General features: G+C 33.4%; 1 protein-coding gene across 3 annotated transcripts in view; it reads left to right on the top strand.

Annotated features, from left to right (window-relative positions):
• LOC143054799 (putative cytochrome P450 CYP44) overlaps positions 1–17,792 on the top strand; it is a 31,978-nt gene extending 14,186 nt beyond the window's left edge. For 2 of the 3 annotated variants that reach the window (XM_076227855.1, XM_076227854.1), the window contains exons 4-10: positions 89–267; positions 1,304–1,493; positions 2,583–2,766; positions 3,401–3,567; positions 4,617–4,698; positions 14,681–14,896; positions 15,835–17,792. In XM_076227855.1, coding sequence (XP_076083970.1) covers positions 89–267; positions 1,304–1,493; positions 2,583–2,766; positions 3,401–3,567; positions 4,617–4,698; positions 14,681–14,896; positions 15,835–15,957 — 1,141 coding nt within the window. In that variant the 3' untranslated portion in view covers positions 15,958–17,792. The remainder of the gene's footprint in view (positions 1–88; positions 268–1,303; positions 1,494–2,582; positions 2,767–3,400; positions 3,568–4,616; positions 4,699–14,680; positions 14,897–15,834) is intronic. The other variant, XM_076227856.1, reaches the window with a different exon arrangement.
• Positions 17,793–18,951: the final 1,159 nt, after the last annotated feature.

The following is an 18,951-nucleotide window of genomic DNA, read 5'->3' as shown; positions in this document are numbered from 1 at the left end:
TAAGAGGATATACAAACCCGGGAATATCGTATCAATTGGGAGATATATACTCCGTGAGATGTTTTTTTTTCCCATATATGAATATTAGGGAAGGTAAGGAGTGGAAGGAGCTTCGAAAACCAGCTCAAGAAAAGATGCTACGTCCAGCAGTGGTTGCGAGTTACGGCCCCTTGATAGAACAGGTTACTGATGATTTTATTGATATACTCAAACGAAAGAAAACGATTGATGATTTACAGATGACATTAAGTAACTACACTACTGAGAGTAAGTAAGATTATTTATCACTGAAACGAGGCCGGGATAAGGTACCGGTACTTCTTGTATCTCTAACAAATGTAAAATTCAAATAAAATAAAGAAAAAAATAAAAAAAAAATTTCTTTCTTTATATTTGTGTTACTCAAATATTAATTTTCCCGGAGTTTATATTTCAAAATTTCAAGAACCAAATCTGTTTGCAATATTCTATTTTCGCATTTTTTTATTCCTTTCTATAATGTCCCAAACGTTTGACGGAGGACGAGTAAAACCTAGATTTATTCTTCAGTTAAAAAATTTTGAAAATAAATCAGCGGAAATAATCCTTCCTTACAGTTTAAATAATTAAAAAATACTAATATAGATTAATGATGTTTTAGTTTTAAACAGATATACGAATAACTGCATGGAATACTTTTAGAGATAAACAATATGTCTAAATTAATCACCGAAATTCTAAGGACGATTAAATAAAAGATCAATCATAAAACAAATGAACAGATAAATAATAGTAAAGATGGAGAAACCTTCAATCCTCTGAATATGTCTCTGACCGAATTTACCTCATAAGGAGCTCCCGACCCAAACATTAGAAATCAAAAATGGTTTGTATACATAGAAGCGTTAGCTTGTATTAAAAAAAGGACAAACACAAATAGCCAAATTCATATAAGGTCATTTTGGTTGAATTTTAATTTTTTGTGTTTAAACGCCACTTTGAAGCACCGCTTTTCGGCTATTTCGTGGCAGCCAGTTTTGATTGGTGGAGGAAGCAAGAGTGCCCGAAGAAATGCACCACCCTTAGATAGATAAACTGACGATCCTAGTCAATGACGATTGGAGTCGTGTGCATCGGCACGAACAGGGTTCTAACTCACAATCTCAGTATTGATATGCGAGTGATTACAGTAGTTACTGCTTAGACCACTTGGCCACCTAGGCCAATTTGGCGTAAGGGAATATGAATTGTTAGTGTCAACGTGTACACATACGGCATTATAATTGTATCGTACCAATTTTATATGCGTATAAATTTGTTTCAGGTGTTGCAATGTTGTGCTTTAACAGAAGACTAGGAAGCATCGCTAGTGAAGAACCAGCCGAGATAGCCAAATGTATTTCGGAGTTTTTCACATTGTTTCAAAAATCTAGGATAATGCCCTTTAAGACCTTTAAATATTTTAAAACACCGTTGTACAAGCAAGCCGAAATGGTTAGACTACGTATCCAAAAGTAAGTACACACTTTCGATGTTTATTAAACATTGATCATAGGTCAGAAGCTACTAGCACAGGTAATTGTAACGATAGTTCTGATATACATAAAAGTATATGTTTTGATATTGTTTGAAGATAGATGTGGTAAGAGTGCTAATGAGATATCTCTCCATCCATTTATAAAAGTAAACCATTAGAGGTCAAGGTACGGTCTTCATCACGGAGCATTGGCTCACACCGAATAACAATCTATAAAGAGCCCTAAAAATTACTAGTGTAACACCACTCAAACGGAAAAATCAACGGTCTAATATATATAAAATCGGAAAGCGAAAAACACTTATTTAAAGTAAATCACGAAATTTTACACCCGCAAAACAACCCACTATACGGTATGTACCACATCAACACACGACAACTACTAAACTAAACTAGGACAGGTGCGAACAATTGCATCGGGATTAAACGTTGTAATGGTATCAAACCTTTTCCCTTATCTTAAACAATAGTGTAACATGTCTGTTTGTTTTGTTCACGCATTGTTGTCAATTTAATGGAATTTTATTTGACTGTCACACATGTGAGGGGTTTAGCAAGTCATAAAACCAGGTTTTCTACATCAGAAAAGGCATGTACAAAGTCAGGAATATGACAGTTGTTATCCATTCGTTAGATTGTTTCAGCTTTTTATTTTGCTATCTGATTAGGGAATTTCTGTTTGAATTTTCTCGGAGTTGGGTATTGTTTTTATGTTTAATTAAATAAGGAATCTTCGATAAAAGACAAGTAGAAGCTGGTTTGTTGATCACAATGAGATTTGAACAGCAACTGTAAGAAACGATAACAACTCTAATATTTCTGACTTTGTACAGGGCATTTAAGGAAAAAATGGTGGGTCGAACCTGGTATGTATCACTAACCATGCAAATCAATCCTCAGTTAAATTTATAATTGGAAATATGAAATTATCATTTATACGATTTTAAGTTGTCATTTTAATCAATTAAATTGTTTTGAAAAAAACTGCAGTTCCTCTTCTTTCAAACTAACTTAATTAATATGCAATGTGTTCAACGATATATACAATACTTATATTTATCTTCAGCATTGTAGAAAAAGAGTTGAAAGCACAGCTTGATGTCTTGAATGAGCTGAAAAAAGAAAATCAGTTAGATGATTACTTACAAAAAGATCCCAACTTTATGTACTCATTGTTGGCAGACTCTAGAATGACACTTGGGAAAATTACTAGTATAGTGACAACGTTATTTAATGCAGGGATAGACTCTGTAAGTATTTATACCCCTTTATTTTAAACCTTTGCTTGTGGAAATTTTGAACTTAATTCAACGAAAACATCTTACATAAGAATACATTCATTAAAAATAAAGAATATTGATTATCGAATTTCGCTTTAGGAAAAGAAAAAATGGTACCGTTTATGTTATTAACACACGCAAACACGAATATCTATGATGAATTTATTAAAATATATCTTCTAGTATTATCTTTATCAGATTCTTGAGTGTTTTAAGATTTTTATATTTAGAAATAATGAGATGCAAATGAGACAACTTTTTATCAGAGATCAAAGTTCACGATCCGCGATAGCAGCTTTATGTCAACGGTCAACACAGCAAAAGATTACTTAGGTCAACCATAGTTGCTAACACCTATTTAAGAAGTTTTTCATTTTTTTTATAAGTGACATTAACTACTAAATCACTGACTACCTAACTAGTAGTTTATCAGCATTAGTCTAAAAACCGATTCACTGACTACAAAAGTGTTGATACACTCGAAAAAAACCAGACCATCAGAAAAGGTCTTGACCCAATACTACGAAATGAAAATATCCTCTGACATAGTATAAGAAAATAAGAATTACATTCATAAATTTGAAAACAAAGTTTTTGTTTTCAGACTGCCAACAGTATGTTATTTGCCCTGAGTGATTTAGCCTTTCATCAGGAAAAGCAGCAGAAATTGTACCAGGAAATTCGGACTGTTGTTGGAGATGGCAAACACTTAACCAAAGATTATTTAGCTCAAATGCCATTTCTAAAGGCGTGTATCAAAGAATCGCAGAGGTAATGGTTTAGTACAGTCCTTGATCTGTGTAAACTTTCCACGTACCTTTTAAACCCTTAAACAATACAGCACATCTAACCATTACAACATCAAGGAGGGCTAGAGGGAATAGTTAAAAGTCATTGAAGGAGGTAAACTTTCGGAAACATTGTCCCATTTACCTATCATGTCTGTTTGGGTTGATCACCCAAATTTTCCAATATAACGGAACTATTAACTACTGAAGACTGTCATACAGGTTGAAGATTTAGGTAACTATTAAACAATGTACTACCCACCATTTACTTCTGAAAAATTCTTCTACCAAGTCAAGAATATGGCAGTTGTTTTTCATTCATTCTGCTGATGAATTACCTAAGTTATTTTACTTGAAATTGGGTATTTTTGTTTGATTTTTAACATCAAGCACGATCACACCACACATCAACACACCATCAAAAAATTAAAGAAGAAATGTTCATGTAAGTCCTTAAGACTGAAAATGCTGAAAATACTGAACATAAACAAACTAATATATTATGATACACAATGAACCATTTTAGAGATAATTGTATTGTTTATTTCTGTTCTTCTCTGTCCTTTAGGTTCTTCCATTTATTTGTATTATAGTCCTGTCATGTAATGTTGTCATGTAATGTTGTCATTTTTATGTTATATTTTACATTGCCATAAAGCGGGAGGTTTGGCTAGCAACAAAACAAGTTCAACCCACCATGTTTTCTTAAAATGTCCTGTACCAAGTCAGGAAAATGGTCATTAATATAATATAGTTTGTTTCTGTGTGTGTTGCATTTAAATGTTTCTCCTGGGTCGTTGTTTTCCTCTAATGTTTGATTGGATTTCCTCAGTTTTAGTTTGTAACCCGGATAATCAAAACTTAAAACATACGCCAATGAATCATCAAAGAATTACACCGTACATCAAACATACATACACCAACAATGAATCACAGAGTTTTAAATTTATATTTTCAAATGTAGGAACAATTTCCATCACTTTTATATCATAATTATTGTTTGTTTATATAGTTAATCATGTGTATGTACAGGCTTACGTTTCCCGTAATGATAGGACCTGCAAGGTATATGGAATGGGACACAGTTGTTGGTGGTTTCACTATACCAAGAAAGGTTATTATTTTTTTTATTTTACAGAAGAATTAGATCTGATGTTTTTAAAAGTATACAACAGAATGTCTATTTACATCGCAAAACGATTTATCTTTATCATTACCATCTACCCGTCATTTAAAATTTCAATGCATATGGGGTCCTACTGTGCCAATTTATTTTTTATTCGTTGGATATTATCATATCAATTTTCGTTGCTTTCATGGGTATAGGTGAACCACGAAATTAAATGATCAACGAATGACAAATTTCTTATAGGCCTGTATGCAAGAGGGACGAAAGATACCAAAGGGACAGTCAAACTTCGTCATAACCACATCATTAAATAAATGTCCACAAACATGCAAGTTTTTATTTATCCACGAATATTAGTACCAACGAAAATAAGTGAATCCACAGTATATTGCGAAAAGCCAATCAGCTGCATCTCATATTTTGATATAAAGTTTATAAGATTCATTTAAAACTGCTTCATTTATGTCACTTTTTCCAACATCTATTTGTCAATTTGACATCGTGCGAAAAAAAAAGAAATGAAATGAAATTTCAACCATTTTCAACACATAATTATAAAGTGTATTTTTGTTGCACGTACCATTTTACATTATATTCAGTCCGCCAAAAGTTAAGGACCATCCATTAGTTTTTAAACACTTTCCAAAGAAATATTTAATGTGTGGTGCTAGGAATCGCCTTTAACATACACTAAGAAAATTCATTACGACAAAAAAAAAATGTACTCCGACAAACCCGTCTTGCAACTTTCTACTAAATGTCAAATACACTGTGTTTTGAACATCGGTATACTACTGTTACCTTTATTCGATACCTTTAAATCATATTCCTAATGTCACGCGTACAGGTAAAATTTGACCTTCATCTTGTCATTGTGTAATATGGGAAGGCGTTAGATGTCTGTGGTTGAACGTTGTCAAGCAATTGGCATGTTAAGTTCGGGAATGTAAATGATAGACCAAGGTCCGGAAGACCCCGTTTAACTATTAGTCGTGATGACAGAAAACTTTTTCGTCGTGCTAAAGCCAGCCCATTTAATTCTGCCCCGATTCGTAGACACCACTGGCCTCCAGGTGGTCGTTAGTTTATAACATTGGTTCATCGACTTCATAGAGGCAATCTATGAGCATGTAGTCTTGTCAAGGGACCTGTCCTTACAACCAGGCACAGTATAATCAAGTTTCAATGGGCTAATGACCACCAACGCTGAAACATGAAAAGCCGAAAAAAAAATATTGGTCACATGAGAGTCTGTTTCTTTTTCAACCGGTGGTCGGTATGAGGTGGCTTCTCATATCGTTGTAAGCTCGGTATGCATATTCTGCAGGGTTTAAGGAACGGACAGCAATACAGGTATTGAGTGCTTAGAAAAATGTAGTTCCTCATTTCACAATCATCCACTTGCGACAAGCCCCATGTACAGGTGTGGCGAAATCAGTCTAACATGGAATCCTTTTATATCTTTAATCCAATAACTAACAGTTATTTACAGTATATACAGTTTATAAATACCACATTGGAATAATCCGTCTTTTTCTTTCTAATTCAACTGATAATACTTCTATACTTCTGTTACTACTATTTTTACAATGATAATTATCCATAAAAACCCTTAACTTATATACTAAAAGCATAAGAACATTCTAAATCTAGAACAAACTATAATTAACTATAGAAATGATAAATAATCTATTTTTAGTAACAGGGTAAATTCCGGAATTTGCCAACACTTTCTTGAACATAAATATACACAAGTACTTTCACTATCCATCTAGAATATTCTAGTATGATTCATTTACTATAATTAAAATAACAATGTAATTTTATATACACAATGTCAAAATAAAAGTCCAATGTCTTCATAATTGCGTACTTTCGCAACACTCCAGAGGCCAAAGAAAGTCTATTACAATTCCAACTGTTCTTGTATCTTCTTCATTGCCGTTCGGGCTGCTTGTCTTTGTGATCTCTCTCTCGTAGCACTAGTATTGTCATTTATCAACTCAGTATCCTTTTCCGTATCTGAGTTTGTTAAACCCTCATTTAACTCCTCACATTCTATACGATATAGCATATTCAGAGCTCTGTTTAATGTCTTTTTATTAGGTAGCATAACTTTTCAAGATCTTATTTGACCATCTCGACTGACTGCTAATTGGCATATACGGCCAATTTTCCAACTTCCTCGTGGAAGGTTTTCCTTAATTAACACTATGTCACCAACCTTAGCTGGAGTTTTGCTCTGAATTCTTCCACTCCTTAGTTTGTTGGCAGTTCTTTCACGTAGACTAAGGAGATACTCATCTCTCCATGTTTTCCAAAACATATTTAGATGTTTCTGTCCTTTCTTCCATGTCAATAGCAATTTTTTAGCACTACTGGTTTGCGGTAAATATTCTGGATCTGTAGAATCTTCTTCGTTATGATCTGGAAATCCTGTTTTAGCGTTCAGAGTTAGAAAGTGTGCTGGTGTAAGAATAATATTGGAATTTATGTCATCTCCAATATAAACAAGTTGTCTAGAATTTACCACTGCTTCAGATTCAGCTAAGAGAGTTCTAAATTGTTCATTTGTTAGACATAACTTTCCAATTGTTTTCCGTAAACATCGTTTCACAATACCAATTAATCTTTCATAAAATCCACCCATCCAAGGTGCTAACTCAACAATGAATTGCCACTGAATTCCTTCATTTGCTATGTATGTTTGCACATCTGAATCGACTGTTACACCATTCCATGCTTCTTCTAAGGTTTTGCTAGCTAACTTGAACTGGGATCCGTTATCTGAAATTATTTGTTTTTGGTTACCCCAGCGAGCAATGAACCTCCGAAAGCCTAGTAAGAATTCCTCTGCTGACATGTCTTGCATTAATTCCATATGTATGGCTCGAACCACTAGACATGTATATAAGCAAACCCATACTTTTTTGGTTCCAGTGTCTGATTTCACAAAAATTGGTCCAAAATAGTCTACTCCTGTATATGTAAATGGGGCTGACTCGTTTACTCGTTTCTTTGGTAGTGGAGGCATTAATGGCATTCTATATGGTCCGCCTTCACACCGTTTGCACATTGTACATTTTTTCAAAACTCTTTTTACTCCTGAACGTCCTTGTGGAATCCAGTACGTTTGACGCATCGTTGATAAAGTTTGTGAGACACCAACATGAAAGTTTTTTCTGTGTATGCTTTCAATTAACAGTTCAGTAACTTTGTTTTTCTTTGGAAGTAATATTGGTGTTTTTGCCCCTTCTGACAGTTGAGCAGCTCCTAATCTACCAACACACCTGATCACATTTTCCTGGTCTAAAATGAGCCCTAACTGACTTACTAAGTTGTGTCTTTTATTTTCTTTAATTGCTATCATCACTTCACCAAAACATTGTTTTTGAACAGATTTTATCCACAATAACTTTGCGTGTTCTAGCTCTGCAGCTGTTAGAGGACCAGATATCGTCTCTTTATTTAACCGTTTAACAAATCTCAATACCCAAGCTGATACTCTGATCAAGCGGATAAATGAGGAAAATCTGCTACAATCAATGTCTAACAGATACCCAACACTAGATTTCGAATTTTCAACACTGTTTGTTTCTCCGTCAGGACCCTCTCCAGCAAGCAATTTTGCTTCATGTAATACTTTAGATACCTTGTATTCTGATTCAATCGAATTTTGATTGTCAACACTTATATTGTGAGGATCCCATCTGGGCCACTCAGTTCTGTGTTTTGTTAACCAAGAGGGACCATACCACCATTGGCTGTTTTCTTTTAACAGTGATACTGTTGTGCCTCTGCTTGCAATATCAGCTGGATTTTCCTTCGTATAGACGTACTGAAATTGAATGTCTTGTTGCTGCCTAATCTCCTTTATTCTATTATCAACAAATGTTGCTAGAGGTTTTTCGATCCTATCCAGTGTAAAACACATTGAGAATCTGTCCACAAAATTGTCTCACAGATAGGAAGTTTTAATTGCTTCTTAACAAAGTCAATGCAACGGACACCAATGACAACTGCTAATAACTCAAGTCGTGGTAAAGTTATTTTCTTATTTGGTACCAAGCGTGTCTTGGAAAACAGTAAATCAATTCTACATAAGTTGTCTTCCCTGAGTTGATGTAGATAAACAGCAGAAGCATAGGCTTTGGTTGAAGCATCGCAAAAGCATAGTAATCTGAACGTAACTGTACCTGGTAGCCCAATAGCTCTAGGAATATGATATTCCTGAATTTCATCTAAATCAAAAGAGATTTCTATCCATTGCTGAATATCTTCCTCTGTCAGTTGTTCATCCCATTCCATTTTCTTGTTCCACAAAATTTGGAGGAAAAGCTTGGTTCTTAAAGTCACAGGTGTAAAAAAATCCAAGTGGATCAAACACAGAAGCCACTCTCTGTAATACTTCTCTTTTGGTGACTGGAAACATGTTATCATTTCTTGCACTGTTCACCGTTAATGTATCATCTTTTATAGTCCAAGTTAATCCAAAAACCTTTAATTTTTCTCTATTCGCCTGATCTTCCTTGGGAATGCATTCTAAAAATTTCTGTGAATTTGATGCCCATTCTCTTAAGTTCATTGATGCATCACTGAATATTTGTTTTGCCTCTTTATATAATGTAACTGCATTCTCTGTCGAATCTACTCCAGTAATTACATTATCCACATAAATGTTTTCTCTAATATTTGCTGCTGTTGCATTTTTGTATGTGTCAAGGTGAAAGTCCAAAGTTGCTGCAAGTATCTGTAAACTTGTACATTGTTTTCTACAGTTGAGTGATTAATGTTTCTTAGCCAAAAAAATCTAGTTGCATCTCTGTCATTTTTTTTGTAGTTCAATTTGGAGAAATGCCTTTTCAATATCAGCAACTGCTGCAATTTTGTTCATTCGAAAACGCAACAAGAGTCCACATAAATCTTGTAACATTACAGGTCCTCTGTGCAGGCAATCATTCAAACTTTTATTCTCTTGCTTTGATTTGGCAGACGCATCATAAACTATCCTTACTTTAGTTGTAGGTTTGGTTGGGTCAACTACTGCATGATGTGGTATGTAATGCTTGATTCCGGTATCCTTACTACATTGGTTTGACACCTTTTCTATGATGCCCTTTTTGCACTGGTCTTGAATAATCTCATCATACTTGTTTAATAGGTCAGGATTGTTCTTCATTTTCTGAAAAAGTGACTTTAGTCTTCCGTATGCAAGTTCCCTATTTTCAGGAAGTTCCGGTAAATTTTCTTTCCATGGCCAGGCTACTTGATATCTTCCATTTTCCATTTTGAGTGAGGTGACAAAGTTACTCAAAGTATTTTCGTCGTCTGATGTATATGGACAATCTTGTATTCCAATAGTTTCCAATTTCCAGAAATCTTCAATGGATGGCTTGATTTGTAGACATGTGTCAATTGTAGAGTGAAGACAGCATTCTGTTAAAGATAATAAGCCATTTACTGTCATGGTCATTTTGTTCTCTCTTTCTTCATCACTTAATTGTGACCTTCCTGTAAGGATCCATCCTAGCTTAGAGCCAAGTAGATAAAGCCCTTGTTGAATTTCTATTTTCTGTGGCAATATGATATCCAAATAATAATCATTTCCAATAAGAATCTCTATTGTTGAACTTTCTAAGCAACTGGGCAGTGTGTCAGCAAGTTGCAGATTGTTACATAAGTATTTCACATTTTCACATACATCCATTTGTAAAGGTCTTCTTAGTATTGATCCTGTTATCTTAGGAACAACATTAGCATCAATAAGCATACAAACTCCATCTTTTAGTCTGATCTTTAATGACACCTTTTGTGTTCTTAATGTTTTTGGCTTATCTGCACCAAATGTTACAAGAGTTATCTCCTCCGTAGCTTTCTTCTTCAAGTTTAATCTCTTGGCCAAATTTTCTGTTATATATGTTCGCTGAGATCCGGAGTCCATTAATAGTCTTACTACTTCTGTTTCATTAACTTCTATATTTGACACAGTTGTTTGAGCTGTCTGCATCAAAACTATATCTCCGGAGGACAACAAGCTGTTCCCTGGTACGTTCTCTTTACTTGAAGCTATTTCACACATTTCATCAGCTAGATGTGAAACTTCTTTCTGTTGAGAGGGAATTTTCTTTGGGCATAGACTTCTATGGTGACCCTTTTTCTGTTTGCAATGATAGCATGCTTTTTCAAATTTACAGTCTCTACTAACATGTCCTGGTTTCAAGCATGTATAACAACTACCCTTGATTTTCTGCTTCCTGTCTTCAATTGTACTGAACTTTCTGCACTCATCACTCCAATGGTGTCCATCACAATATCGGCAAACCATTGAATTTCCACTGCCTGAGTTTTTTCCAAATGGCTTTATTGTCATCAGAGCTTCTGCAGATAAGTGTTTTCTTGGTTGAAAATTACTGTTGTTCGACTGGATTTTAGACTGCTGTTTTTCTTCAGAACTGGGACCAGTATGTGTTTCCTTAGACTGACTTTCTGCAGCTTCCCTAGCAGTTATGTAAGTATTGAAAAACTGTCTTAACTTCCCTACTGTCCATCTTTCATTGTTACCTTTCTGTATTTCAAGTTGAATAAGGACTTCCTTTGGAAGCTTAGATGTTATCATCGAGATGAATACATCTTGGGTTACATCTTGATGCATTGCGTCCAAACTACGTAAGTGTCGTTCCAAGTCATCATAAAGTCTTCGCAAATGTGTAGTTTGATTTGAAGCTGACTGAATGTTTATTAAATCTGAATAGTGCTTGTTGACAACATATTGAACATTTCCAAATCTTTCCTTTAGTATTGAAATTGCTACATCGTAATTTTCATGGGAGAGCGTTAAGCCAGATATAGCAGAATTAGCTGTTCCTAAAAGTTTGCTTTTCAAGTAATTTAATTTCTCTATTTTTGTCAAGCTTTGATTTGTGTGCACTGCTGCTTCAAATGAATCCCAAAATTCTGTCCATTTTAACTTATCTCCATTGTACGAAACTAGGTCTAATTTAGGAAGTTTAACTGCACTTACCGTTGAAGGTTGACTTTTCCTCTGTAATTCTTGGAGTTGTAACTGTTGAAACTGTAATATCTGTTCTTGCATATGTGTCTGTAATTGTAATAAATGCTCCACCTTGTGGTCCGTGGCCGATTCTGTTTTCTTAGTATCTGTAATTTTATCCTGAATTGCTTCCTCGAATATTTTTAATTCGTCTAAGCGCTGTGTTAGAATCAAGCAATTTAAAATATATTTCACTTGCCTTTGTAAATTTTACAATTTCACCTTCTTTATCTTCTTTTTCCTCTAATATAAGTGAAATTTCTTTCATACTATCTTCAAGTTTTGCTGCAAAATCCTTTAATCGTCTCTCTGCTGCTAACACTTGCCTTAATTGTGTTGTCACACTTTCATCTCGAATCCCTTGTGCTATTATATCTCCACTTTTATCTAATTCTTTAGCTAACAAATTATTGTACCTTGTACAGAGTCCTTTCAAATATGAGACTGCCATCTTTTCTGTGGTTACGTCTTTTCCGTGTTCTTTAGAAATTTCCTTTTCTGTAACTCCCGGGTTCCGGCACCATACAATGTGGCGAAATCAGTCTAACGCGGAATCCTTTTATATCTTTAATCCAATAACTAACAGTTATTTACAGTATATACAGTTTATAAATACCACATTGGAATAATCCGTCTTTTTCTTTCTAATTCAACTGATAATACTTCTATACTTCTGTTACTACTATTTTTACAATGATAATTATCCATAAAAACCCTTAACTTATATACTAAAAGCATAAGAACATTCTAAATCTAGAACAAACTATAATTAACTAGAGAAATGATAAATAATCTATTTTTAGTAACAGGGTAAATTCCGGAATTTGCCAACACTTTCTTGAACATAAATATACACAAGTACTTTCACTATCCATCTAGAATATTCTAGTATGATTCATTTACCATAATTAAGATAACAATGTAATTTTATATATACAATGTCAAAATAAAAGTCCAATGTCTTTATAATTGCGTACTTTCGCAACAACAACGCTAGACCACACAGGGCAAGGAAAGTAACCCAGTATTAAAAGAAATAGGCCATTGACACTGTCTTTTGGCCTTCCATGTCTCCAAAACATGAATCCAATCGAACATGTGTGGGATGCCATTGGCAGAAATCTCAATCTCAGAGATCAAACCAATGTGGCAATTGTTGATGAATGAAACAGATTTTTTCAACTTAAGTTAAGAATGCTTGCACAGAGTATGAGACGCCGTGTTATGGAACTGTACCGGTAGAACGGTTACACATCTTATTGACTCAAATATTAACATTAAATTTGCCGAACATACCGAAGATTATTTGTAGAAAATTTTAATGATATTTGATGATTAGTTGTGGATGATTAATCACAGTGAAACTTAAAATTCCGTTTCTGATATGTGTAATTTGCACTATTTATATGGACGCCAAATTCAAATGCATAGAACCTGAATGAATGAAAAACAAAAAACAATGATTTCATAAAAATGCTCAACTTTTGGCGATATGTATACTTAGACTTCCACAATAATTCTCAATTTGAAAACCTTTTGTAACTTTGGAGCGAGCATTTTTGTCAAACCAATTGGTGTCTTCAAAACATACCGACATATCTCATCGTGTCTAACTATTTACCGGATTTGTTATCACATAAGCAACACGGAGGGTGACACATGTGGAGCAGGATCTGCTCACCCTTCCGGAGCACCTGAGATCACCCCTAGTTTTTCGTGGGGTTCGTGTTGTTTATTCTTTAGTTTTCTATGTTGTGTCATGTGTACTATTGTTTGTCTGGTTGTCTTTTTCATTTTAAGCCATGGTGTTGTTAGTTTATTTTAGATTTATGAGTTTGACTGTCCATTTGGTATCTTTCATCCCTCTTTTCTAAGCAATAGGTCCTTACCATAATTTCTATATTATTTTCTAATTCAACATTGAACTCATGGGTCAGCTATATTTATAGTAAATCTGATCTGTGAAATATATATTTAGTTTATTTACAACCACTGGGTCGATGCCACTGCTGGTGGAGATTTATTTCCGCGAGGGTATCACAAGCCCAGTAGTCAGCACTTTTTGTGCTGACATGAATTGTCATTGATATGGTTATATTTATAAATTAACTGTTTACAAATTTTTGAATTTTTTGAAATACTAAGGCTTTTCTACCTCAGGCATAGATTACCTTAGCTGTATTTGACAAAACTTTTAGGAATTTTGGTCCTCAATGCTCTTCAACTTCGTACTTTATTTGGCCTTTTTAACCTTTTTTGGATTCGAGCGTCACTGATGAGTCTTTTGTAGACGAAACGCGCGTCTGGCGTATATACTAAATTTACTCCTGGTATCTCTGATGAGTTTATTTAACATTTGCTATCGAAAACCTGAATTGGTATTATCCCTTACCATTAAACAACATTTGTACATGAATAAGATGTTACATAAATATTAAATGTGGAATAAAAGTTGCTAGAATTGCTAAAACATCTGTTAGGTGGAACGAATACACGTCGACAGTCCGTACGGAACTTCCTGGATACATATGAAAAGATGAATTCATGTGAAAGTCAAAAGGAAAATAAAGTGCCCTGAATTTTGCCAAAAAATATTGCGAACGAGGTAAACATTTAAAGGAAATATGACTCACATTAAAATTTTGTTTTTCTCAAAGGTTGATTAATAAACATTTACAAAACAACAACAATTAAACCGGAGGTCACCCACTTATGTTTAATCGTTGCTCGAACTGGTTTGTAGATATAAAGACAACATATACATTTGTCATACAAGTAGGATGTCTATCTATAAAATCGGGTTTAACCTATTATATAGTGAATTATGATATAAAATATGAAATTCTTCGATGTAACTTTTACTGAAAGAAAAATATGTTTTTTACCAAAGAAGAATTTGAACTTATTTTTTTATAGACTTTGGTAAATCCTGATATGGCAGCCATGGTGAAGGACGAACGATTTTTTCCGAAGGCGAAAGAATATATCCCAGAAAGATGGCTAAGAAATGTCAATGATGATATCACTAAAGGCCAGGAGTTCCCTTTCGCTTTTAAGCCATTTGGATTTGGTCCAAGGGGTTGCATTGGTCAAAGATTTGCTGAAATAGAGATGCAAATAGGAATTACAAAGGTACAGTGCAACCTTCCTTATCTGACACATGAGTTTTCCAACATCCTGCTTTAACCGACACATTTTCGTGGTCCCTATAGAAAAAAACCTGAGTATTCCGACACCCTGCTCAATCAAATTTTTTTTCTGGTACCCATGTGTCGGATTACACAGGTTACACTGTAGTTTCACCAATGAGAAAATGGACATTGTTTATTATTTAATTACGACACAAAATTTGCTTAATCTACTAAAACATATGAGAAAATGCCACTTTTTTGCAGTTTTTCAACTCACAATCACAATGAGTACCCGAAGAAAAATTTATAACAATAATCCCGAATACTATTTCAATTGAAAAAGGAAAGCAAACATCTGAAAATATAGTTGCATATAGCATGTATAGATAATTCTTAACCAAGTTAAAAGGTATTATTGATTATTTTTCTTGTGTTTGTTTACTGTTGGTTGTCTGTTTGTCTTTTCCTTTTATGGCATGACTTTATGAGTTTATTCACGACTTTTAAGCTGGCATGTCATCTTTTGTATTTCTTTTAGAACGTTTTTCTTTTAAATATTTACACTCGGTTTTCCTTGATACAGCATAAAATATATCCCCCATATCGCTCACTATACTTTCATAGAAAACTTGAAACGGTCATAAAAAGGTAATTACCGAAATATAAACACATTCTTGATTTTTTCTTACGATTTGAGACCTAGATAAAGCCAATACTAAATAAAGTAAAAACAATCGAATATCTCAAAAAATGGAGTTCCTTAACCTATCATTTCTTTTCGGTTGTTTGCTCTTCTGACTAACATCTAAATTATAGATTTCTTTAATAAACGTAACAACATCCTTAACACCTGTTAATACCTGATGAAAGTTTCCAGGGGAATATATTCCGTGTATATTATACTTGGATAAATAATTGTTTGTCTTATTGTTTTTACAGATTATTCAAAACTTTGAGATTTCAATGCCACCTGCAGTATCAGAGATTAAAACAGTTCACCGTACTTTTACTTCACCTGCACAGAAGGTCACACTTCAGATCCACGACAGAAATAGGATTTAGAATATATTCTTACATATATATAATATATACAGAGTCGTTAGTACATACTTGGACATTTATTTGTTTTTATCAGATATGTTATGATTCATGTTTATAATTATCTTTTTGTTTTTATCAGAATTTTACCAGCGTTTTTAAGAACTTTATCAAAAACAGATTTATCTTTGTAAAGTTACTGAATTTAACTGACATGCCAGCTCCAGACCTCAATTAAACTGGTTGAAAGATTTTGTCTTCATCATATAAATATAAGGCACAATCCTTCCCGTTAGGGGTTCAGTATCATACCATCATAACATATATGAGAGGACAATAACATGTGTCATGCCAACCACTGGTTTTTAAATAAATGCGTTTAGTTCCGATGAAAAGCCCTATAAGTAATTCAACATTAACGCCAAAATATCCAATCAAAACAGTATCGTAACTATATCCCCTCTTAATAAGTCTATTTAAAGGTTTTGTTAGTTTCTGAAATAAATACAAATATTTTTGTGCTTTATAAAGAATATTCCCATAAAAGATTTGGTGTGAAATACCCGAACGTATAAGAAGTCTGCATGTTGAGCTATATTAACGAATGATGTCCTTATACCGATGATAAAATTTAGAAAATGTTTTGACTAGTTTGTGATATCGAAAACCCTGGTGTAATAATTTTTCAGTAATACATAAATTTCTCTCGTTAAAATCTAAAACGTTTTTACATACACAACCGAATCGTACAAGTTGAGATACATAAACACCGTAAGGTATGGTGACAAGGGAACGTTACCATCTAAAAAGGATAATTAACGATAGGAAATGAAAAATCATCTCTTTTATCATATTTTAGTATTAAGATTTCCGTTAATGATATAAATATCAAGATCGAGGAAAAGGGCAGTGGTCATTGTTATTATTAGCTTTAGTTAAAGTATGTTCAACAGGATACATTTCTTTAGTATACATACTGAAGTCGTCATTATTGAGAGCTAAACTATCATCCAAATATTTAAAAGTATTATTAAATTTGTTTATCAGATGTTGTTTCGATGGGTCTTTGCTGATTTTTGTCATAAATTGTAACTGATAGCAAAACAAAAACATGTCCGCAATAAGTGGTGCACAGTTAGTCCCCATTAGAATTCCGATAACCTGACGATATACGGAATCTCCAAAGCGAACACAAATGTTATCTAGTAAAAATTCAAGGGCAGTTATAGTATCAAAGCATGTCCAATCGACATAGTTCTTTTGTTTATTGCTACTAAAAATGACCGAAAAGAGTTTGAACATATATATTCACATTTTGACTTTTAAAATGCCCATTCAATTAGGTGTGTGGTTTTTTTCTTAATGAGAATGTGAGGCAATGTGGTATATGGGGTAGAAAAATCAAACTTCGAACAGATTCAAAATCTCCAATATAAGCATTCAATTTATCAAGTACTCCAACGAGTTCTTGACACTCCAAAAGTAATTAAAACCACTATTTTTGAAGGTCTTATTTGAACAATTGATTGTTAGGTTTTTGATTTTACCAAGTGTACTGGTAAACAGAATAGACAATTTAGAGTAGTGGAACAATGGCTTGAAGGCGAAATAAATCTATAATTGTAAGGTTCTGCTTGTAAAGCGTTAGCCAAAAGTTTTTATAAATGGACGTAACAATAAACGTAAAAACAATTTTTGAAAATAAGCGTCCTTAGGTTTGAACTATCTAGAAAAGAAATCTTCATAACAAAATATCATGCAAAATGTGTATGACAAATTATGTATATAATTTGTATTTCATAGAACATTCTATATAACCAATTCTATTTCACTCAAAATAAAATATTGTATCAATTGTACTGAATAATTATCAACCTGAAAATAAGTTATTATTAAACTTAGTTACAGCTTTATGTACAGTCAGCAAAACGTAATATAACAAAAATACCGAACTCAGAGAAGAAGTCAAAACGGATAGTCCGTGATAGAATGGCGAAATGAAAAGATCAAGCCACGTTCAAACGAATGAATAACAATTGACATATTCATGACTTGGATATACAGATACAAATGCTGCTTATCTTTTTGCTCCATTTATGTGTTGTTTCCCGAAAAAATAAAAGTTCAAGAGTGGACATTTCAATCACTAATGATGACAACAAGAAATCTTAACAATACTTTTGTATTTACTGTATTTACTACACGAACCTAGATAATATACAAAGGAAGAAATAAATAAAAAAAAACAACATTTTGACTAAAATGAAGACACAAGACACAAAAAAGACAAATAACAGAGATTACGAAAACAGTAATTGATCGGTTGTAATGCTTTCAACATGTTCAAATCTGATTAATTTGAGATTTAAACCTTTGACTCGTGTGGTTCAATTAATATAATTTATATCTCCTTATTTTTATATTATTATTATTGGATACATTTCATTTTATCTCGATTAAGGCAAAGTTGAGTTAGATTTGACCAGATAGTTTCACAGGGAAAAAAATTGTAAAAACTTTAAAAAAATTACGAAAAGTCGTGCAAAGTCGACTTTTAAGGGCAATAACTCTTTATGGGGTCAATTGACCATTGTGATCATGTTGACTTATTTGTAGATCTTACTTTGCTAAACAATTTTGCTGTTAACAATTTATCTCTATCTTTTATAATATTCAGTATAATAACCAAAACTGCAAAAAATAGTCCGATCAGAATAGTTATCAAAAGTACCAGAATTATCATTTAGTACGTCAGACGCGCGTTTCGTCTATATAAGACTAATCAGTGACGCTCATATCGAAATATTTATAAAATCAAACAAGTACAATGTTGAAGAGCATTGAGCAAGTTTACCATCTGAAAAGGAAATTACTTACATCACTGAGCAGATAAAGATTACACGGAGCACATAAACAGATGAACTACTTAATGCAGGAGTTCAATAAAGTTAAACACAAGTTATTGTCAGGAATTTAGAAAAAAAAATGCTTGTTTTTGGCTCCTTTTATCCCTCTAAT

Source organism: Mytilus galloprovincialis, chromosome 12, assembly GCF_965363235.1.
Source record: "Mytilus galloprovincialis chromosome 12, xbMytGall1.hap1.1, whole genome shotgun sequence".
NCBI lineage: Eukaryota > Metazoa > Mollusca > Bivalvia > Mytilida > Mytilidae > Mytilus > Mytilus galloprovincialis.
Note: the sequence above shows the minus strand (reverse complement) of the source record. Positions and strands in the feature narration are given on the sequence as shown.